The 24662-nt window shown below is 40.5% G+C and overlaps 2 protein-coding genes across 7 annotated transcripts in view; both read right to left on the bottom strand.

Annotated features, from left to right (window-relative positions):
- Positions 1 to 255: 255 nt before the first annotated feature.
- On the bottom strand, positions 256 to 13515 carry LOC140105236 (uncharacterized). The gene is made up of 14 exons (XM_072129184.1): positions 13428 to 13515; positions 7926 to 7998; positions 7766 to 7832; positions 6575 to 6797; positions 4444 to 4495; positions 4271 to 4337; positions 3017 to 3239; positions 1747 to 1798; positions 1600 to 1666; positions 1299 to 1521; positions 869 to 920; positions 717 to 783; positions 412 to 634; positions 256 to 305 (listed from the first exon to the last, which is right to left on the bottom strand). Exons 1-14 carry the CDS (start codon positions 13513 to 13515, stop codon positions 256 to 258), a joined length of 1527 nt encoding a protein of 508 aa, XP_071985285.1.
- A 3647-nt stretch (positions 13516 to 17162) lies between these two features.
- LOC140104472 (uncharacterized) overlaps positions 17163 to 24662 on the bottom strand; it is a 53200-nt gene continuing 45700 nt past the window's right edge. For 5 of the 6 annotated variants that reach the window (XM_072128028.1, XM_072128030.1, XM_072128029.1 and 2 more), the window contains 4 exons: positions 23091 to 23126; positions 22735 to 22764; positions 18070 to 18099; positions 17163 to 17317 (listed from right to left, as the gene is read on the bottom strand). In XM_072128028.1, the coding sequence (XP_071984129.1) occupies positions 17295 to 17317; positions 18070 to 18099; positions 22735 to 22764; positions 23091 to 23126 (119 nt within the window). In that variant the 3' untranslated portion in view covers positions 17163 to 17294. The remainder of the gene's footprint in view (positions 17318 to 18069; positions 18100 to 22734; positions 22765 to 23090; positions 23127 to 24662) is intronic. The other variant, XM_072128031.1, reaches the window with a different exon arrangement.

The raw sequence follows: 24662 nt of genomic DNA, 5'->3' as shown, positions 1-24662 counted from the left end.
TGTCCTTGGCTGTGGTTGTACAGGTTGCAGTCACTGCAATGAATTATCAATTGTATGAGACAAAATGTGTTTTTTTGTTGTAAAAACAGGCACAAAGCTTCACTTTAATTTTTACAATGAAATTGATTTGGGAGGTTGACAGTAACTGGGCAACAGTCCTTGCTTATCTCTGAGTGATAACAGATGAGGGGAAAACATAAAAACTAATAAGAAAAGTAGCCAAGTCGAATAACAAGAGTAACACAAAGTACCAAATCAATAGACAAAGGGATAACCAGGAATGCAAGTCAAGGAATCATAAGATACTAGAAAAAAGCAGACAGAATACATGCAAGCTTAGTCAAATGTGAACCATAACAAGCACTGAGTATAGATACCAGATAGACAGAAACTTTATGTAATGTAAATTACCTGGAATATTTTGTGTTATCATGTTTGTGGGTTTTGGAGTAATTGGATCTGTAGAGTTAGAAAATTTAAATGACCCGGGCCATGCTCCATAATGTTTTGTTGTGATCCCGTTCCTTGTGGATCCACTATAACTGACGTGACCAGGTGTCTTCCATACCGTGACTTCTCCTCCCTCATTGGGTATTAGTCCAGCATGGATAGCAGCTCGGCAAATAGAGGAATCCTAAGAGAAATTATAGATACATTTATAATGCTTAACTTATTACCAATTGTAATTTTGAATAATGGTTTTGGTTTGATCTTACATCAGTATAAACATCAGTTCCCCACACAGATGTTCCATCAGCGAGGCATTCAGCTGGGCATAAAACACTAAGGAATGCAAAAAAATAATTTAAAAATGGTAATAAAAAATTGAAGATAAAGGTAAAACTAGACAATATATAAATCTTCTTACTTAGCAGAGGATCCTGTTATGTCCTTGGCTGTGGTTGTACAGGTTGCAGTCACTGCAATGAATTATCAATTGTATGAGACAAAATGTGTTTTTTTGTTGTAAAAACAGGCACAAAGCTTCACTTTAATTTTTACAATGAAATTGATTTGGGAGGTTGACAGTAACTGGGCAACAGTCCTTGCTTATCTCTGAGTGATAACAGATGAGGGGAAAACATAAAAACTAATAAGAAAAGTAGCCAAGTCGAATAACAAGAGTAACACAAAGTACCAAATCAATAGACAAAGGGATAACCAGGAATGCAAGTCAAGGAATCATAAGATACTAGAAAAAAGCAGACAGAATACATGCAAGCTTAGTCAAATGTGAACCATAACAAGCACTGAGTATAGATACCAGATAGACAGAAACTTTATGTAATGTAAATTACCTGGAATATTTTGTGTTATCATGTTTGTGGGTTTTGGAGTAATTGGATCTGTAGAGTTAGAAAATTTAAATGACCCGGGCCATGCTCCATAATGTTTTGTTGTGATTCCGTTCCTTGTGGATCCACTATAACTGGCTTGACCTGGTGTCTTCCATATTGTGACTTCTCCTCCCTCATTGGGTATTATTCCAGCATGGATAGCGGCTCGGCAAATAGAGGAATCCTTTTAGAAAATATAGCTAAAGTAATAATGAAGTGTAACATTAAGAAATTACTTAAATAGTCATTGGTGTGATCTTACATCAGTATAAAGATCAGTTCCCCATAGAGATCCTCCATCAGCGAGGCATTCAGCTGGGCATAAAATACTAGGAAATACAATAACAAAAAATTTACAACATGGTTATAAAAACTTTTGAAGATAAAAATAGGATAAAAGACATCTTACTTTTCAGAGGATTCTGTTATCTCGCTGGCTGTAGTTGTACAGGTTACAGTCACTGCAATGAATTTACAATATGGAGGGATTGTTGTAATAACAGACTCGGAATTTCTACTTACAAGTATTTCTAAGTATTGCAGAGTTTGATTCCAACAGAATGCAGCCAGATTGGGCATTGACATAATGGGAAAGACCTGTAAGGGCTTAAATGTTTTCTGTCTTAAAATCCCTGAAATGCCCAATGGCACTCCCATGCTAACCGCCTGCACATGAGCCACCAATGTCTATGCTTTTTTTTAGCGTTGCCTTCTGAAAGTTTGCACTGTTACATTTTTCGAACAATGTTGCTGGCTGAGGACTTTTTGTGGATGAAGATGAATTTTCAAATTGCATCATTTTATGGTACGCTTCACTTGTTTTGTATGTTTTATTGCTTTACTTCACACAATTCACTGTATGAAATAATTAAGGTCTTGCTTTGATACAATATATACCTGCAGGGTTTATGCTGGGCAGCACTGTGCCTACGCAATCACCCAACTTAACTGTATGTACAGGTGCCTAAAGTAGTTGAGCACATTTTATATTTTAAAACTTTATTTATATGTATAGATGTCAAAGGTGACTGAACTGCTTATATATGGAAGCTTATTGCAATCTCGTGTGAAAACGATGTCCTCTTTAAAAAGAATGTTCCTATTAACAATACAGCTCACACAAATTATATATATATATAATTATATATATAAATATATAAATGATATATATATATATATATATATAAAGAGAGAGAGAGAAGAGAGAGAGAGAGAGCACTTCAACAGCCATTGTTATAACAATTCCTTAAAATGTTTTTCAATGGCCACTAACTTTATAAGAACATTTCCATCAAATCAGCAATCCAAGTGACTAGATTTTTAAAAACTATAACTTATCAGATATAAGCGCTTCTTTCCCCCATCACTTTTGCCCTTTTTGTTTTCCCTTTGTACTTCCTACTCTGCATTTCTTTCAGAAAATGTTCCTGAATTCCATCTTGCTAGAAACAAGACGGAGAACAGGTCACTGGATTGTTAGATGACATAGAAGCTCTAGGGAAGAAGGAGCAGCGCAGAACAAAAGTAACTTCTCCTTCCAGCCACTAATAGTGCCCTGCAAATTCACAGATATAAGCTGTGGAGATAAGAACTGACAGAAAATTAAAATTTGTTTTATAATCTTTGGAAACATTTGCTTTTCAAATTTTTCCATTTAAGAAGAATGTAAATTAGAATACCTGGAGGCTTCTGTGTAACCACTTTTGTTGGTTGTGGAGTTACTGGACTTGAAGAGTTAACAAATATGAAAGAGCCAGTCCATGCTCCATAGTTATTGGTTGTGATCCCGTTCTTTGCGGATCCACTATAACTGGCTTGACCTGGTGTTTTCAGTAGCGTGACTTCTCCTCCACTATTTGATATTATTCCAGCATGGATAGCTGCTCTGCAAATAGAAGAATCCTAAGAGAAATTTTAAATGCATTAGTGGATGAAATGCTTACACATATTATTTTCCATGCTTTTTTCAACAATATTTTCGATTGAAGATTTTTATTTATACAAACATAGTATTTGTCCACGTATAAGCACAAAAAAGTGCAGCACAATGTTTGGTTCATTGTTACAAAAAGCCTGTTCTTACAGGGGTATTCCAGGAATAAGCATAATTCATATACAAATGGACCTTCATATTAAAATATAAGCTAATATGTCATTAGTCGTTATTTAAAATTTTGCTTCTATTACCAGAAAAATGCTGTGGACATAGACTGTAATGAAGAATTAAAATGCTACTGGCTCTTTAATCAGTCAGTCTATTTTCTCAGCGCGGAGCACACAGAACAGAAGATGGCCGCTGGTCACATGTCCTGGGCAAGTCATGTCATCACCACTAAGTTTGGCTGTAGCCAGTTGGTTGCAGTGCATCCAGTATAGCTGCTGCTGTGGTGAGACATCATGAGGTGAAGTAATGTGCAAAAAATTTGAAAAACTATTTGAAAAATTTGAAAAACATGTGATGCCAGTTACACATAATTTCTACAGAGCAGGGCAATCTGTTACATCATCACTGGGAGCAGAGCATAAGAGGGAGGAAGAGTTACTGAGAACTAAGGGATCATGGGTTTTGTAGTTTCCAGTGGCGGCCATCTTGGTGATAACTCCACCTACTTTAGAGAGGCCATAAAATTTTATGAATCATAAAATCAAACAATTTAAGTTCCATTTTGTGACTAATGACATTGAAGTTTTGTTTTATTCATTTATTTATATCATCCTGGGTTTTTGTATCAGACGTTCATATTCTTGGAATACCCCTTTTAGGAGTCACAGTACGGTTCTAATAATATTGGGCACATACAGTCAGAGCAAGAATACCAACCATTTAAAACAGTAAATCAGGTCAGTTAAAATATAAATAAAATGTAATAACCATATACATGCTTTTACATTTTTTAAATTACATAGTTAAAAAAATTGTTGTTTGACCTTACATCGGTGTAAACTTGAGTTCCCCACACAGATCTTCCATTAGCGAGGCATTCGGCTGGACAAAAAACACTAAGAAATATAAAACAGAACAATGTTATTGACTGGACACTGTTAAGAAAATAAAGAACAAGAGCATAAAATAAAAATAAAATAGGAGCATATGTGGGAATCTTACTTTGCAGAGGATCCTGCTATGTCCTTGGCTGTTGTTGTACAATATATTGTCACTGCAATAAAATGGGTAAATTTAAGAGATCATAAGGAGGATTTTTCATAAGAAGTATACTGATAGAATTTAATTTATTCATAATCAATATAAATGAATACATAATCTATGCCAAACTATTACAGAATGATTTAACCCCATAAAATACATTTTTACTCCTTAAAATCTTTTTAGATAAAGATTACTCTATTACTATTTTTGCTATCATAAAAAGACTTATCTAAAGTACCATATTATTTAACTTGTACAGTACATACTATAATTTTATCCCAGTAGAAATGTGATTTCAAACAAGCTCTCATTCAACTTCCATGACAGAAACATAACAAATTTAAGAGAAGGCCCTCTCCGAAGATTCCTAGCTGTCAGGACTGTGAGTCTGTGGACCCTCTGGACCACCGTGGGAGATGGTACAAACTGACACCTGGGACCGGAGTCTAAGTGGCACCTGGTCCTCACTAGAGGCCGCCGCAAAGCGGCGGTGTGCCACCAGGTCGTTCCACAGGTGCGACTAGCTGGTGGTGGCTGCCAAGGTAGTAGTACAGGAGACAGTCTGTATCTGAGATGACAGCAGGAGAACAGCACAGGAAGGCACACTATGACTCACGTCAGGAATGTCAGGAGCTGGCACATGGATCAGGAACACAGCAACGGACTGGCACACGGATCAAGAACACAGGAACGGACTGGCACACAGATCAGGAACACAGGAATGGACTGGCAGATGGATCAGGAACACAGGAATGGACTGGCACACGAGACAGCAGGATACACCGGAACACAGGAAACACAGGAACGCAGGATACACAGGAACGCAGCATACACAGGGGGGCTTTCTCTTCAGGGGATGGCTTGAAGATCCGGCAAGGGTCACAGGAAGAAACTTATAGCAGGTCAGCAGCAATTATCGGCGTGCTGGCCCTTTAAATCTTTGCGAGCTGACGCACGTACCCGAGGAGATGGGGACATGCGCGCTGAACAGCGGGAGCCAGTGAGACCGGTGCTGGAGCCAGGAGAGGTAAGTTCTGCTAGGCTCCGTGGGCACATGGAGGGACACTGGTGCGCCCACGATCCGAGACAGGGATTGCGGGAGCACCCGTAACACTAGCTTAATGGTTTTCTACAAAGATGTCCTGTCTTACTCCCTTGTTCCACATTTGACAAGTTCTTTGGTACATTTTTAGATTTTTATCTTGATCTGGTTAGCAGGAATTAATCTAATGCCTGATGCATTGTAAAATACAGAGCAGTTATGAACTAATGTTGACTATAGGCCAATGCACAATTGTTCTATGAGGCCACTTTCACACATACCTGCTTTCTTTAAATGTAACTTCGATTTCATATGATGTTCATGTTATAGTCACGAACATCCCCCATTAAAACAAACACAATGATGCCCATATTTTGCTGCTCAGATTTATGGCATTTTCTGTTATGAAGCTACATGTCAGAAATCTTTCTCAGCAGCAGTGAAGTGGGCAGAGACTAACCTTTTCCTTTCTCTGACCTAAAGCTGTGTCCAATTTAGGATGCCCACATTTCCCATGATGCCATAAGGTAATTTAGCAGTAAATCCAGTGACATTCACAGATCTGCATAGATACAGCTCATCTGCTAGTTACACACATAGAGAATTACACAACCTTCTCAGTGTCTTTCCCGACTGAGCAGGGAGCAGCATTAGCTCCTCCCCTCTGTGACACTGTATCCTTTATTTATACAAGATACTGTTTCACAAGGATAAGCAACACAGCCATGAGAGATAGCTACTGCAGGAATAGGCTAAACTGAGAAGGATAGCAAAAGAAGGTGTTTATTTTCCCATATGGGAATATTAGTACCATAAACCATACATTATAGTTGGGGGACATAGATAATCAAGATAATAGGAAATATCTATTTACATGACAAGAGCTAGTGATCTGTGAAAAATAATTTTGATGAATTTATTTATTTACTGTTGGATTTTTGGCATCAAACTGAAACACTGCATGCAAACACTGCACTGATGTACCGATATACACGCCTCTACTGTATTGATTTGAATATGTGCTTGTAATCACAGTAAGAAGAATACCTGAAGGTTTTTTTGTAGTCTCTTTTCTGGGTTCAGGTGTCACTGGACTTGAAGTCTTAAAAAATGTAAATGATCCTAACCAGTATCCACAGTTCCTGCTTTTGATTCCATGTCTTGTGCATCCAGTGTAACTGAACTGACCAGGTAACTTCTTCATTGCCACATGTCCTCCATCGTTGGTCAGTGCTCCGGCATGGATTGCCGCTTTGCAGATAGGTGAAGCCTAAGGTGTGAAGAAGAAATATACATCAGTGTAAATGATTACAGTATAGTCATCTCAATCTCATATCAGCTAGCTCTGTTTGTGGAGTAGGCATCTCCAGAGAGGAAGTTATATAAAGCCAATTTCTTTTTGATCAGTATTTGTAAGTTAAAAGCAGAAATCAAAGAAAAAACTAAAATTTAAAGATTTTCACTCCTTCAGATTTTCACCTAACTCCTGTTTTTGGTTTACAAATACTAACCGGAATAATGGGGGTCATTTACTAAGGGCCCGATTTGCGTTTTCCCGCCGTGTTACCCGAATATTTCCGATTTGTGCAGATTTCCCCGGGATTTTGGCGCACGCGATCGGATTGTGGCGCATCGGCGCTGCCATACACGCAACGGAAATCGGGGGGCGTGGCCGAACGAAAACCCGACGGATTCGGAAAAACCGCCGCATTTAAAAAAAACATCTGTCGCGGAGCTTGCACTTACCTTCACTCAGCCCGGCTCGGTGTATTCCAGTGCGTTCCGATGCTTTTCAGCACAGCAGCGCCACCTGGTGGACGGCGGAGGAACTACCTTAATGAATCCCGGCCGGACCTGAATCCAGTGCAGAGAACGCGCCGCTGGATCGCGAATGGACCGGGTAAGTAAATCTGCCCCATTGTGTGTCTTTGGAAGAGCGATTTTGCCATGGATTTTCACGAACTGTGTGAACTAGCGTTTAGGTTATTCTTGCTAGATGAAATAGTCACATGGATTTCAGAACAGATCCAAAGCTCTAGATGATATTCACATCCATGTATAAAGCAGGATAAAATGGATATATTGCAATCTCATCCCATTGGAATAAAGGCTACTACAGAAATAAGTGCCCTATCAGTTATTTTGGTTGGAAACACAAGTATTATCCGAGTAGCCTAAATTTCAGCTCCGGATCACAACAGTGGAAGAAATCCAAGGGTTAATACATTTGTGTCTTACATCTATATAGATGTCGGTTCCCCAAACGTTCCTCTTACTTTTCAGGCAATTGGTTGGACAGAAAACACTAAAAAAGGCAAATCAAGATTACGGTAAGGGATTTTTTTGTGGATGGTATAATGTCTGATTCTAAATGATTAAGAATCAACTGTAAACTTACTTTGCCCGTGAGCTTCTTATGTCTCCCCCAGTCGTCGAACAAGTTGCTTCAAAGGGTAATATTTTTTTGTCCTCTAAAATATTCAGAAACAAAAGGGCTCTGAGGTGAGATCACTTCCACAATTATAATGGAAAGTAAATGCTCAACAGACTAAGGCCTCATGCACACGACCGTATGGTCCTTTCTGTTCTGTATATACGGCTGTATTCTGGCCATAAATACAGGCTGTATTGCAACAGTATGACAACGTTTTGCACCGTATCTGTATAAAATACGGTGGGCTGGCAGATGATGGATGGTTGACTATTGGCTGGATGACAGAATGCCCCTCCCACTGGTTCTGGATACTAGACGTATATACGGCAGCATTTGGTGTACATCCGTATGCAGCACATTTTTAGCCCATACTTTATACGTTCCCATTGACTTCTATGGGCAGTAGGGAATGGAAATACGGTGGAATATAGGACATGTTCTATATTTTTATACAGCTCACTTATGGTACGGTACGGTGGACAATACGGCCATGTACATAGATGGCCATATTGCCCTTTGGAATGCATGGTTCCGTTTATACGCCCATTTTTATATGATCGTGTGCATGATTCCTAAAAGAGAACCACCCCTACTTTCACCAAACCCAACTATTTGCATTGTATTATAAGCATTTCACCACTTATATTTGTTATTTCCCACCATGCCTGACAAATAAATGTTAGGGTGTGGTCACACATGAAATTTGCATTGTGTTTAGAAGCCCAATTGGGGGAGAAGATAGGCCCAACAGCTTGTGTGTTTTCATTGAAACATGTGCGTTCGGTAACAAGCAACTGGTGTTTTATATGTAAACTATTAATAATCACTTGTGTTTCAATGGAAAAGGCTCCATCTTTCCCTTAGCATATGCCATGCATCTCTAAACTCATTGCAAACAGCACATGTGACTGCCCCCTCAATATTTTTGGCTCCCTATATCAGATGGGTGATACCAGTTCTTCTGCTCAAGCCCAGGACCACCCATCTGACAGTAAAGAGACTTATTAGGATTGTTTCTTTGGAGTCTGAGCACCCAATATGCTAAATAGCCATATACTGTCCAATGGGGGTGCACGGTTGGAGCAAAATTGAAAATTCTGTTTTCGGGGCTGGCAGTAATCATGGTTTTTAACCCAATAAATGCCATTGGCATCATTTTGGGGGGTATCGTCGCTTCCTGTTATGCTATTTTTGGAGAAGATCATCACTTCCATCACTTACTAGTCCCTTTCATGCCAAATGTGAAGTCCTAAGTTTGACTAAGGATATTTCTTAATAGGGCAAGAAAGGAAATTCAAACTACACCTTAATCAGGAGAACAGGACATGTTGCTTGTTGGAATTGTTGGAAGGTTCTCTTTAGATTACAGATTTCATAATCATATTACCATAACATTCTTTACTTTTGTCATAAAAGAAGTTTTTAGGCAATAAGTCTAATTAAGCGCGAATGTAAAAAATTTAAAAAGTGATAAATTCAGCTGTTTTAAACAGCAGTGTGGGTTACACAGTGTAAAAACTAGTGAGTAGCAAAATACACAGCAGAAAATGCAGCTAATCATTTGGAATGCTGGGTGTTGGATGCCCGTCTATCTGATATTGATTACCTGTTCTAAAGTCCAAGAAAACCCCTTTAAATGAGTCAGAAGGGGCATTCTTTTTGTTCAACAGAGTTATTGTTTGGCTCGGGTCGGGAGTTTCGTTTGCTGTGTGTGACTGGGTTAAGAGAATTCCCAATGAGGGGGGATTAGGGAGTTGAGAGATGTTTGTTGTGTGTGACTTGAAGAAAAATCAACTCCCTCGTCCCCACTCCCTCATGTTGTAGTTGCTGTGGAGGAGACTTGTGAATATGCTGGACCCAGCACTGAGGCAAATTGTACTCGCAGAGGGTGAATTGAGAGATAACTTTGGGAAAAGATATGAAAGATTATAGGCATGAGAAGGAGCAATTTTTGGATGGTTGCAATGCGCTGCAGGTGGTATTGCTGATAGATTCCCTTTAAGTTAATCACATGGCCTGTATTTCAGAGACCAAAAATTGCTGTGGTAGGTCCATTGCGGACAAAATGGGCTGTTTTTTGCTGTGAAAAGCCCCCACTACCCACACTTATAATCAGGGCCACATCTGCCATGAGGCGGGATGAAAAACTCAGACGATAGATGTGGGGCCCTGAAAGAGGTGGCAAAACATCTGTGGGTGATTCGGGCACTCGTGCAAAGCACCCACTAGCAGTACGGAGATGCCGCTGGCAGTCTGTACTGCCAAGTTACTATCCGCTTCTGTAGACACGGAGGCAAGCATTGCAGCTTGGTACAGCGCGCAGCACAGACCTGTTTGTCTGCGCTGCTCTATGGCTTTGAAGGATTCAGGTGACATGATGTAATGAAACGCTGCCTGCATCGTCCAGTGCCATAGAGCGTCATGAAGAGCCGAGAGGAGAAGAAAGGACCTCGATGTGGGTGGAGGTAAGTAAAAGTTCTATTATTTTTAAACTTTACACTTTTTAAATAGAAAAAAACATTTGTGGGGGGGTGCACATAATAAAAAAAGGAGAGGGAGATAAAACCTGGGGGGGGGGGACTCACTATGGTACCCAGGGATAAAATGGGGTTACAGAGAATTTAAATGAGTACTATATATAATTAAACCGGGGATGGAGGGGACTTTTTATGGGGGGATGAATATTAATGTATACTCCGGCGTATAAGACGACTTTTGAAGACAGAAAAATCTTCTGTCTTCTCTGGGGTGGTCTTATACGCCGGTAATGGAGAGGGCTCACGGGCTGAGCCCTCTCCATAGCCAGTAAGTCTTTGCTGCATATTTTCACAGCGATGGCTGCTGGCAGCCTCAAAAAGCTGCCAGCAGCCTCAAAAAGACATCGGGGCGCATACTCACCCTCCGTTGGCCCCGATGTCTGCGCGGCTCGTCTTCAGTCTTCCACGCCGTCTTCTTTCTTCTGCTGGGCACCGCCATGTTTTTCCCAGCAGCGGCACGTCATACTAGGCGCCTGCCGGGGAAGATCAATGGCGGCGCCCAGCAGAAGAAAGAAGACGGCGCGGAACACTGAAGACGAGCCGCACAGACATCGGGGGAGCAGCGCAGCACATTGGGGCCACCGGAGGGTGAGTAAATAAGTTTATTTTTTTTTTAATGCTGGGCTGGGCTGTGCTGTATACTACTGGGGGCTGTGCTGTATACTACTGGGGGCTGTGCTGTATACTACTGGGGGCTGTGCTGTAATGGTAATGTTGTTGTTGTATGCCTTATGTTTATGAGTGACAGTTTTCCTGCTATATACCTGCATGTCATAAGAATTTAAATTAAAAAAAGGACCATGTTAAATTCAAATCTGTTTTTTTTTTAAATTTTTACCGGTGTTTTGTATGCGTTGGAAAATATATCTTAAACTCTATATTTTAAACAGGAAAGTAGGGGGGTCGTCTTATACACCAGGTCGTCTTATAAGCCGGAATATACGGTAAATAGGGGGTGTGCTGATGGTTTGCTGTATTTATTACATTTTTAAGGGCTATATATTAAATTGTGTGGTTTGGGATACTGTATATAGTTAGAGATGAGCGAATATACTCGTCCGAGCTTGATGCTCGTTCGAGTATTAAGGTACTCGAAACGGCTCGTTGCTCGGACGAGTATTTCCCCTGCTCGAGATTGAGCATTTAATTAAAAAAACACAGTGAAGAACAATGAAGAACAGTGAACACAGTGAACACAGGATCATTTAAGTGAAAAAGACAGTGAAGAACACAGTTAAGAATAGATTACAGATGTTCGGCACATCTGCTTACTTGTCGGAAGATACGTGCGGAACGGCAGCAGGGAGACATCAAGCAGCAGGGAGACATCAAGCAGCACGGGGAGACATCGGGCAGCGGGGAGACATCGGGCAGCACGGGGGAGACATCGGGCAGCACGGGGGAGACATCGGGCAGCACGGGGAGACATCGGGCAGCACGGGGCAGACATCGGGCAGCACGGGGGAGACATCGGGCAGCACGGGGGAGACATCGGGCAGCACGGGGGAGACATCGGCCAGCACGGGGGAGACATCGGGCAGCACGGGGAGACATCGGGCAGCACGGGGGAGACATCGGGCAGCACGGGGGAGACATCGGGCAGCACGGGGGAGACATCGGGCAGCACGGGGGAGACATCGGGCAGCACGGGGAGACATCGGGCAGCACAGGGAGACTTCAGTGGAAGAAGAGGAGCGATCCCGGGACAGCGTATCACCCCGACAAGTAAGCAGATGTGCCGAACATCTGTAATCTATTCTTCACTGTGTTTTTCACTGCGTTTTTCACTTAAATGATCCTGTGTTCACTGTTTTTATTCTATTCTTCACTGTTCTTCACATCTGTTAACTTGTCGGGAGATAATATACGCGTGGAACAGTGAAGAATAGATTGCAGATGTTTGCATACATCTGCTAACTTATCAGAAGACATTCTTTTTCAATTAAATAACACATTTTATTCCTGAACCATGGTCCCTTTGAAAAATGCTCGAGTCTCCCATTGACTTCAATGGGGCTCGTTATTTGAGACGAGCACTCGAGCATCTGGAAAAGTTCGTCTCGAATAACGAGCACCCGAGCATTTTAGTGCTCACTCATCTCTATATATAGTATTTAGGAGCATAGTGTTGTTATCCAGGTGACATATTGTAAGTGACTGTTGTATTTTTTTTGGACGCAGTCCAGAGATGCTGATTGGAGCTGAAGACATCTGTCCGTGACCTCAACAGTGATTGTCATGTATGGAAGAAACTGTAATGAAGTTCTCTTACTGATGGAGCAAATAGTCACCTGTGAAGTACTAGACATCACTAATATCTGTGTCACTGACTGATACTAGTGTGTGAGGAAGCGTCAGCCTGAGTAGTCACAGGGTGTCCCTAATCTTTGGTGCTGTAGGAGGATATTACTAGTAATGTCAGAATGGGGTATTTCTGTACTCAGCTTGGTTCTGGTGCTGCTTTTATGTAATGAACTTAGTTTCAAATGTCAGGTACCCAAAAAAGGAAAAGGCCCACTAAAATAATTAGATCTTTTTGTTGTATCATTAAATCTAAAACTGCAAAGCGGCAAAATAAACAAATAAAAAAAATAAATAAAAAGAGAAAGAAACCAAATGTGAAGTATTTGGCAGAAAGAACCATTTTGTTAAATTCTTGTCTTTTTACAAATTGTAGTTTGCGGAACAAGGGTCATGATGCAACCGTTACTCTGCTTCTGTAAAAATAGCGCAATGTGGCAATTTATTCCTTCCAGTTCCCTTAGAAGACTTGGGCTTAATAATAAATTTATGATTTTTAGTGCTACATTTTCTAACACTTACATCAGGGCAGTAGACAGAGAGCTTGAGATTTGTCAGTGAATATCCTCCCATAGAGTCTCAGTATGACTATGTCATTACGTATGTAAAAACAAAAAGTAAAGTGTACCTGCTCCGCCGAGACCAAGAATTATAAGCAGCAACAGACCGTTAGCCTTCATTGTGCAGTGTAGAACTGACCTCAGCTGAAGATCCATGCAGTAACCATATATGTACCAGCCCCCTGGCAGTAAGACATTAACAAACAAGGATTTTTCCTCTCTTGCACAAAGCAAATAAAAGAAAGCTGATAAAACGGTGCAGTTACGCAATGGATGACACCTGACCTCTTCCACAGCAAAATTTACAGGAACCGAAAAATAACAAGGTAACACTTTTAGTAATGTTTTATTTATAATTTAGTAATGTGATTGTTATTTTTGTTTACCAATTAATTTTATTATAAGAATTTGTACTCATATTTTAGGTTGTAATAAAGAGTAAACGTTTATATTCCTGCATACAGTTTAGGGCTGTGAAATTGTTTCCTTTGGTAGATTTAATAAAAAGTATGCAATCAAATATTGTGCTTAATGGAGTTGGTCACTCCTGTACATACGTTGCCCATTTGCCTTTACTGCCTTGCGGATAATCCCTGAATGTTCTGTGTGCAGACCCTCCATGCTTCTTACTTTACATCTTCATGCCTCATCCTGATCCCTCCCCTGTCCCTCTCCCAGTCTCTGTCAGTGTGGATGAGAGAGACAGAGTGTGTGTCACGGGTGCTCCTGTGACCCATGTTCCAGGTTTCAAGTGCACCTGTGTGCCTCACCGCAATCCTGGAGCCCCATGGTCCCTTCGGTCCAGTGTGCACGTCTCCGCCATTCTAGCATGCATGGGCACTGGCATTCTGAGATTCAAAGGGCCAGCGCACCGATAATTGGCGCTGGCCGGCCGGCTTCCCTGTTGAAATCCTGACTCGATGCTTTGCCGCCTGCCCTGACTTTCCACCATGTCCCCGACTTTGATCCTGTGCTGCCTGTCTGGACCTCCTGCCTGTCCATGACCACGTTTCTGTTCTAAGATTCTGTACTTCGCCTTGGCCATCACTGTGAGCAAAATTGCGCCTGTGGAGCTACCTGGTGGTATCCCACTGCAGCAAGTCAAACCTGCTTTGAGGTGAGCTCTGTGAAAACCAGGTGCCACTTACACGAGGGTCCACTACCCCTGAATCCTGACAGTGTGCAGTCAATGGAAAACCTGGAGCAGTGAGAGAGACTGCAGCTTGTGTGTATGCAGAGGGCAGCATGCTTTCTACCTTGGCACTTAAAGGGTTTACCCAGGTTTGGAAAAACATTGAGGCTATTTTCCAAAAACAGCAACTGTCTATTGGTAGTAACTGTTATTGTAGCTCACCTCAACTCAAGAGAATAGGGTGAGCTCCAATACCCCACTTGACTGGTAGACAGATGTGTTTTTTGGAAGATCTAAGCCTTGTTGTTCAAATCCTGTTTTGAAAAAAGGTATAAGGATTTGTCAAAGCTGATTAAGCATATCCTAGTCACGTCCAGTAGAATGGTACAGATGTAGGGATTGAAAAGACATACAGGAGGAATCTGGTTATGAAATAATTCTATTGTAATTTGTGCCATCTTAATTGCAGAGTGTAACAATTGAGGGTTTATGACAGCATGTAGACACTTTTATGATAATGTTTGTTTTAAGATTTGGAAAATGGGGCTTGTGAGGAAAAGGGACATGCACCATATATATTGTAATTGCGGCAGTCTAGATAGCTGAAATGTTTTCATAGATTCCTTATGACTTCCACTGGCAGAGTGTACCATGGTTTCACTGCTTTTCAGTTTCTGTAGAATCTTCTTTTATGTTGGTATAGAAATTTTCTTTACTCTAGATGATGGCTTCCTGTTATTAAAGGGGTATTCCCATAAAGGCAATATTCTTACATTTACTCAAGATAACAAAATATCACATTCTCTAATTCACTGTTATTAACAAAAATACAGCATTTCACAGATATAATTCCAATCTGTCTCTATCACTCCTGGTATATACAGTTTCGGTTGCCCTGGGATCCGACCAAAAATATTCTGACTGTGGTTAGGCAGGGCAGATTTTTCTCATGAATAGCTTCTGTCTGCATGATGCAACATGCTCTCTGCCACCGTCCCCTCCCCCCTCCAAGACACGGTCAGAAACTTCCTGCCGGCAAGCGGCAGAGTGCAGAGATTTACTCTACAAGCTAGAGATATGATATGGTCTTTATCCAGGGGAGGGAGGCACTCTGAAATGTAGCAATGCTGACAGTGTGTGTTATGGCCTAAATATAGAAGACCTGGAGTGTGTCATTGTATGTTATGTACATCTCAAGGATCTCATCATCTATGATTCGTCTCATCTCTCTTTTTCTATGTGTCAGATATTAGTAGAATATTCAGAAGCTAAATAATAGTGTAGATAAACCTGGAACCTGATAATCTAAGGACACTGTCAGCACACAACATCTTACAGCACTAGATGGATCATAATGGGGCTTATTTATTGCATTTCCATCAGACTGTTCATGGTTTTCGGGATTTGGGCTGCTGGGACAGGGATTTAGCAGGGGATTGTGTCGCTCGCAATCCGATTTTGGTGTAGTGGCGCCGCCTTTCATGCTACAGAAATCGGGAGGCGGGCCATCAGACGATCTGACTGATTCGGACTGAGCACGGGATTTAAGATTAAAATTGTGTCAATAACAATGCACTTACATACACCGGGAAAAAGATGATGAACTCTGGTGGACCTGAGCAGGGAAGCGACACATGCAGGATACAGGGCGCACAATCTTAGTGAATCGTGGCACAGTACTTTGTCGTCGGACAATGCACTTTTTGGAACTCTGATGGACCGGGTAAGTAAATTTGCCCCTATGTGTCTGCTTAGTGAGTCTCCTCCCACACTCTAGAATCTTACACTGACCATTACTGAGTGATAGGAACTAAAGTAAAAGTTCTCTGCTCATTTCAACATGTAAAAAATATTTTTTTGTAGGTAAACATGGAAATTCAAGGAAGGATATATCATACCCTACTTGAGGGGACTGCTAAAATAAAGGATATCTACCACCAGGATTAAGGATTGTAAACCAAGCACACTGATATGCTGGTGTGTGCTCTGGCAGGATCTGCTATGCCCTGGTTTTTACAAAAAGAAATTATGCAAATGAGCCTGGGTAGCTCCATAGTTGTTGGTGCTTGGAGCCCCTCAGTTTCATTTGCATAATTGTAAAGTGTTTTTTTTTTTAAACCAGGGCAGAGAAGATCCTACCAGAGGGGGCACACACCAGTATGTCCTTGTGCTTGGTTTACAATCCTTCATCCTGGCGGTGGATGTCCTTTAACGTGACATAATTTATGTTCCCATGCATAATTTATTTATCTCCACAACACCCCTAAGTGCCTCCTAATCATACCTTGATATTTATGTGATTAGGTCTAGTACATGGCAGTTCTTCTACTCAAGTGGACGGATGATATTTCCTACATGGTGTATGTGCCACTCCCTGTGTCCACAGCAGGAGAGATAGGGGGGGATTTATCATGGCTTGGCAGGTAACAGTATTATTCATTACATTAAATGCTTACAGTCCTTGGCATATGTTTCCAAGGAAGTAGATTTTCTAGAAATAGTTCAGGTATAATTGACCAAGATGACAAAGGACCAAATCTATTGTTGCTACATTTGTGGGAAAATCTCAACTCATGTGGAAAATTCGAGGCGTAGGCTTCTTTATACTGTAAGTTTTCCTTGTGACACTTGAACATTTAATCTATTTGATAATAAAACATTCCGGTGGAGATTTTCTTAAAGCTTTTATTTAATCAGATAATGCACAGTACACAGATGAATGATTACAGTGAAGCAAGTTATAGAGACGCTCGTCTAGTAATATCTTTGCATAAAACGGTTTAGATTTCGGGTTGTGGATCACTTAACCCCATCTGGAAAAAAATCCTAGAAGAGACAAATGAAAAAGAAGCTGTAGTGTAAGGATGTAGACATAGATATTTTGTAGTCACAGAGTTGTAGGAGTATTCTGGACACTAATCACGGCAGCAATGCCTCTCACCATATATATACAGTATACAAGGCTTCAGGCTGGAATATTGCTGGAGTTGCCATTCAAGTGAACAGTTTACAGAAAATAATTTACTATAGGTTCCTACTTCTAACAATTTCTGGGGTCCCAGTGGTCAGACCGCCAGCAATCAGACACTTAAGGGCAGATTTATCAAGCTGTCTAAAAGTAAGAATGTTCTTAGTTGGCCATGGCAACCAATTACAGCTCAACTTTCATTTTACCAGTGCTCATGAATATTTTAAAGGGGAGCTGTAATTGGTTGGCATGGGCATCTAAAAACATTCTTTCTTTTAGACAGCTTGAGAAATCTGCCCCTTAATCCTTATTCAGTAAAGGAAAAAGGAAAATGCAAAGTCTCTAATATGGTGTTTTTAACTTTCTGTACCAACGTTATCTTCAATCCATAATCCTTTTTGTAAGTATCACTAAATGACTACTAAAAATCGATCTTTACAAAACAGGAAGAGCTACAGGTATATTGCAGCTAAAAGCTTCAGTCAAACCATTTGCTTTACGCAATATGGGCTTAGATACTTTCAAAATATATGTGATTTCCATGCTTCATTTTGTACCATAATGTTTTAATGTCTGAAAGAAATTTATGATAATAAGAAACCACCTTTACCTTGTTGAGGGTTAGATATCTGTGCTTTGACTGCAATGAGTTAAGAAGAAATAGTTATACACAAACAGGTGAAAACTTTTTCAGGAGCTTTAGAGCCAAATAACACAGTAAGCAGAAGCTGATTTACTGATTATAATTTATATAGATGTAATGATGGGTCAGTGTTATCTATGTAGAGGTCATTGTACAGGGAGGAGTAGGAGATAAGCTGTGACATCAACTATTGTCAGTAGTGATGTAATGATGGGTCAGTGTTATCTATGTAGAGGTCATTGTACAGGGAGGAGGAGATAAGCCGTGACATCATCTATTGTCAGTAGTGATGTAATGATGGGTCAGTGTTATCTATGTAGAGGTCATTGTACAGGGAGGAGTAGGAGATAAGCTGTGACATCATCTATTGTCAGTAGTGATGTAATGATGGGTCAGTGTTATCTATATAGAGGCCATTGTACAGGGAGGGGGAGGAGATAAGCTGTGACATCATCTATTGTCAGTAGTGATGTAATGATGGGTCACTGTTATCTAAATAGAGGTCATTGTATAGGGAGGGGGAGGAGATAAGCTGTGACATCATCTATTGTCAGTAGTGATGTAATGATGGGTCAGTGTTATCTATATAGAGGTCATTGAACAGGGAGGGGGAGGAGATAAGCTGTGACGTCATCTATTGTCAGTAGTGATGTAATGATGGGTCAGTGTTATCTATATAGAGGTTATTATACAGGGAGGGGGAGGAGATAAGCTGTGACATCATCTATTGTCAGTAGTGATGTAATGATGGGTCAGTGTAATCTATATAGAGGTCATTGTACAGGGAGGGAGAGGAGATAAGCTGTGACATCATCTATTGTCAGTAGTGATGTAATGATGGGTCAGTGCTATCTATATAGAAGTCATTGTACAGGGAGGGAGAGGAGATAAGCTGTGACATCATCTATTGTCAGTAGTGATGTAATGATGGGTCAGTGTTATCTATATAGAGGTCATTGTACAGGGAGGGGGAGGAGATAAGCTGTGACATCATCTATTGTCAGTAGTGATGTAATGATGGGTCAGTGTTATCTATATAGAGGTCATTGTACAGGGAGGGGGAGGAGATAAGCTGTGACATAATCTATTGTCTGTAGTGATGTAATGATTGATCAGTGTTATCTACATAGAGGTCATTGTACAGGAGGGGGGTATAAGCTGTGACATCATCTATTGTCAGTAGTGATGTAATGATGGGTCAGTGTTATCTATATAGAGGTAATTGTACAGGGAGGGAGAGGAGATAAGCTGTGACATCATCTATTGTCAATAGTGATGTAATGATGGGTCAGTGTTATCTATATAGAGGTCATTATACAGGGAGTTGAGGAGATAAGCTGTGACATCATCTATTGTCAGTAGTGTTGTAATGATGGGACAGTGTTATCTACATAGAGGTCATCGTACATGAAGGGGGAGGAGATAAGCTGTGACATAATCTATTGTCGGTAGTGATGTAATGATTGGTCAGTGTTATCTACATAGAGGTCATTGTACAAGGGGGGGGGGTATAAGCTGTGACATCATCTATTGTCAGTAGTGATGTAATGATGGGTCAGTGTTATCTATATAGAGGTCATTATACAGGGTGGGGAGGAGATAAGCTGTGACATCATCTATTGTCGGTAGTGATGGAATGATTGATCAGTGTTATCTACATAGAGGTCATTGTACAGGAGGGGGGTATAAGCTGTGACATCATCTATTGTCAGTATTGATGTAATGATGGGTCAGTGTTATCTATACAGAGGTCATTATACAGGGAGGGGAGGAGATAAGCTGTGACATCATCTATCGTCAGTAGTGATGTAATGATGGGTCAGTGTAATCTATATAGAGGTCATTGTACAGGGAGGGAGAGGAGATAAGCTGTGAAATCATCTATTGTCAGTAGTGATGTAATGATGGGTCAGTGTTATCTATATAGTGGGTATTGTACAGGGAGGGGGAGAAGATAAGCTGTGACATCATCTATTGTCAGTAGTGATGTAATGATGGGTCAGTTTTATCTATATGGAGGTCATTCTACAGGAAGGAGGAGATAAGCTGTGACATCATCTATTGTCAGTAGTGATGTAATGATGGGTCAGTGTTATCTATATAGAGGTCATTATACAGGGAGGCGAGGAGATAAGCTGTGACATCATCTATTGTCAGTAGTGTTGTACTGATGGGTCAGTGTTTTCTATATAGAGGTCATTGTATAGGGAGGGGGAGGTGATAAGCTGTGACATCATCTATTGTCAGTAGTGATGTAATAATGGGTCAGTGTTATCTACATAGAGGTCATCGTACATGGAGGGGGAGGAGATAAGCTGTGACATCATCTATTGTCGGTAGTGATGTAATGATTGGTTAGTGTTATCTTCATAGAGGTCATTGTACAGGGGGGGGGTATAAGCTTTGACATCATCTATTGTCAGTAGTGATGTAATGATGGGTCAGTGTTATCTATATAGAGGTCATTATACAGGCAGGGGAGGAGATAAGCTGTGACATCATCTATTGTCAGTAATGATGTAATGATGGGTCAGTGTAATCTATATAGAGGTCATTGTACAGGGAGGGAGAGGAGATAAGCTGTGACATCATCTATTGTCAGTAGTGATGTAATGATGGGTCAGTGTTATCTATATAGAGGTCATTGTACAGGGAGGGGAAGAAGATAAGCTGTGACATCATCTATTGTCAGTAATGATGTATTGATGGGTCAGTGTTATCTATATAGAGGTCATTGTACAGGGAGGGGGAGGAGATAAGCTGTGACATAATCTATTGTCGGTAGTGATGTAATGATTGATCAGTGTTATCTACATAGAGGTCATTGTACAGGAGGGGGGTATAAGCTGTGACATCATCTATTGTCAGTAGTGATGTAATGATGGGTCAGTGTTATCTATATAGAGGTAATTGTACAGGGAGGGAGAGGAGATAAGCTGTGACATCATCTATTGTCAATAGTGATGTAATGATGGGTCAGTGTTATCTATATAGAGGTCATTATACAGGGAGGCGAGGAGATAAGCTGTGACATCATCTATTGTCAGTAGTGTTGTAATGATGGGTCAGTGTTTTCTATATAGAGGTCATCGTATAGGGAGGGGGAGGAGATAAGCTGTGACATCATCTATTGTCAGTAGTGATGTAATGATGGGTCAGTGTTATCTATATAGAGGTCATCGTACATGGAGGGGGAGGAGATAAGCTGTGACATAATCTATTGTCGGTAGTGATGTAATGATTGGTCAGTGTTATCTACATAGAGGTCATTGTACAGGGAGGGGGGGTATAAGCTGTGACATCATCTATTGTCAGTAGTGATGTAATGATGGGTCAGTGTTATCTATATAGAGGTCGTTATACAGGGTGGGGAGGAGATAAGCTGTGACATCATCTATTGTCGGTAGTGATGTAATGATTGATCAGTGTTATCTACATAGAGGTCATTGTACAGGAGGGGGGTATAAGCTGTGACATCATCTATTGTCAGTATTGATGTAATTATGGGTCAGTGTTATCTATACAGAGGTCATTATACAGGGAGGGGAGGAGATAAGCTGTGACATCATCTATCGTCAGTAGTGATGTAATGATGGGTCAGTGTAATCTATATAGAGGTCATTGTACAGGGAGGGAGAGGAGATAAGCTGTGACATCATCTATTGTCAGTAGTGATGTAATGATGGGTCAGTGTTATCTATATAGTGGGTATTGTACAGGGAGGGGGAGAAGATAAGCTGTGACATCATCTATTGTCAGTAGTGATGTAATGATGGGTCAGTTTTATCTATATGGAGGTCATTCTACAGGAAAGAGGAGATAAGCTGTGACATCATCTATTGTCAGTAGTGATGTAATGATGGGTCAGTGTTATCTATGTAGAGGTCATTGTACAAGGAGGGAGAGGAGATAAGCTGTGACATCATCTATTGTCAGTAGTGATGTAATGATGGTTCAGTGTTATCTATATAGAGGTCATTGTACAGCGAGGGAGAGAAGATGAGCTGTGACATTATCTATTGTCAGTAGTGATGTATTTATGGGTCAGTGTTATCTATATAGAGGTCATTGTACAGGGCGGGGTAGGAGATAAGCTGTGACATCACCTATGGCAGTAGTGATGTAATGATGGGTCAGTGTTATCTATATAGAGGTCATTGTACAGGGAGGGGTAGGAGATAAGCTGTGACATCATCTATTGTCGGTAGTGATGTAATGATGGGTCAGTGTTATCTATATAGAGGTCATTGTACAAGGAGGATGCGGGTATAAGCTGAGACATCATCTATTGTCAGTAGCTATGTAATGATGGGTCAGTGTTATCTATATAGAGGTCTTTGTACAGGTAGGGAGAGGAGATAAGCTGTGACATCATCTATTGTCAGTAGTGATATAATGATGGGTCAGTGTTATCTATATAGAGGTCATTGTACAGGGAGGGAGAGGAGATGAGCTGTGACATCATCTATTGTCAGTAGTGATGTAATGATGGGTCAGTGTTATCTATATAGAGGTCATTGTACAGGTAGGGAGAGGAGATAAGCTGTGACATCATCTATTGTATGAAGTGATGTAATGATGTCTTTATGATAGAAAGGTAATTTCAAAACAAAGATATATAACGATCCTTACCTTGTTGTGGTCTTGATGTCTGCACTTTGTCTGCAATTAATTAGAAATAATTGATTGAATACAGGTAAAGACTATTGTTTAATTGAATATGTTAATGGAGAAGATGCTAAGTAATAAAAAATTGTATCATATTCTTGCAACTCAACCTAAAATATTTGTGTTTGTGATTATCACTAAATGACTACTGAAAATTGATCTCTACAAAGCAGGAAGAGCTGCAGACATATGATGACAAAAGCTGCCGTCAAATTATTTGCTTTCCGCAATTTGTGTTGATGGCCCCAAACACTCCCATGCTTTACTTTGTTTCATAATTTTTTAATGTCTGAAATAAATTTATGATAATAATAAACTACCTTTACCTGGTGGTGGGTTAGGTGTCTGTGCTTTGCCTGCAATGTGTTATGAAGAAATAGTTATACACAAACAGGTAAATTTTTATTTCAATAAAGATATTTATGCACAGTCAAGTTAAATAAAATACATCAGTGTTTTACATCCATTTTTAAGGAGCTTTAGAGCCAAATAACACAATAAACAGAAGCTGATTTACTGATTATAATTTATATAGAAATGTAATGATGGGTCAGTGTTATCTATATAGAGGTCATTGTACAGGAAGGAGGAGGAGATAAGCTGTGACATCATCTATTGTCAGTAGTGATGTAATGATGGGTCAGTGTTATCTTTATAGAGTCATTGTGCAGGGAGGGGGAGGAGATAAGCTGTGACATCATCTATTGTCAGTAGTGATGTAATAATGGGTCAGTGTTACCTATATAGAGGTCATTGTACAAGGTGGGGGAGGAGATAAGCTGTGACATCATCTATTGTCAGTAGTGATGTAATGATGGGTCAGTGTTATCTATATAGAGTCATTGTACAGGGAGGCGAGGAGATAAGCTGTGACATAATCTATTGTCAGTAGTGATGTAATGATGGGTCAGTGTTATCTATATAGAGGTCATTGTACAGGGAGGGGGAGGAGATAAGCTGTGACATCATCTATTGTCAGTAGTGATGTAATGATGGGTCAGTGTTATCTATATAGAGGTCATTGTACAGGGAGGGGGAGGAGATATGCTGTGACATCATCTTTTGTCAGTAGTGATGTAATAATGGGTCAGTGTTATCTATATAGAGGTCATTGTACAGGGAGGGGGTGGAGATAAGCTGTGACATCATCTATTGTCAGTAGTGATGTAATGATGGGTCAGTGTTATCTATATAGAGGTCATTGTACAGGGAGGGGGATGAGATAAGCTGTGACATCATCTTTTGTCAGTAGTGATGTAATAATGGGTCAGTGTTATCTATATAGAGGTCATTGTACAGGGAGGGGGAGGAGATAAGCTGTGACATCATCTATTGCCAGTAGTGATGTAATGATGGGTCAGTGTTATATATAGAGGTCATTGTATAGGGAGGGGGAGGAGATAAGCTGTGACATCATCTATTGTCAGTAGTGATGTAATGATGGCTCAGTGTTATCTATATAAAGGTCATTGTACAGGGAGGGGGCGGAGATAAGCTGTGACATCATCTATTATCAGTAGTGATGTAATGATGGGTCAGTGTTATCTATATAGAGGTCATTGTACGGGGAGGAGGAGGAGATAAGCTGTGACATCATCTATTGTCAGTAGTGATGTAATGATGGGTCAGTGTTATCTATATAGAGGTCATTGTACAGGGAGGGGGGGGAGATAAGCTGTGACATCATCTTTTGTCAGTAGTGATGTAATAATGGGTCAGTGTTATCTATATAGAGGTTATTGTACAGGGAGGGGGAGGAGATAAGCTGTGACATCATCTATTGCCAGTAGTGATGTAATGATGGGTCAGTGTTATATATAGAGGTCATTGTATAGGGAGGGGGAGGAGATAAGCTGTGACATCATCTATTGTCAGTAGTGATGTAATGATGG

The sequence above is a fragment of the Engystomops pustulosus genome, chromosome 10 (genome assembly GCF_040894005.1).
Source record: "Engystomops pustulosus chromosome 10, aEngPut4.maternal, whole genome shotgun sequence".
Lineage (NCBI taxonomy): Eukaryota > Metazoa > Chordata > Amphibia > Anura > Leptodactylidae > Engystomops > Engystomops pustulosus.
The sequence above is the reverse complement of the archived record's forward strand: the minus strand, read 5'-3'. Positions and strand labels throughout refer to the sequence as shown.

Coding starts and splice junctions, on each gene's coding strand:
- LOC140105236 (XM_072129184.1), bottom strand. CDS start 13,515: ATGGATCTTCAGCTGAGGTCAGTTCTACACTGCACAATGAAGGCTAAC. Junction 6,798..7,765: donor GAACCGACATCTATATAGAT/GTAAGACACAAA, acceptor TTCACACCTTAG/GCTTCACCTATCTGCAAAGC. Junction 635..716: donor GAACTGATGTTTATACTGAT/GTAAGATCAAAC, acceptor AATTTCTCTTAG/GATTCCTCTATTTGCCGAGC.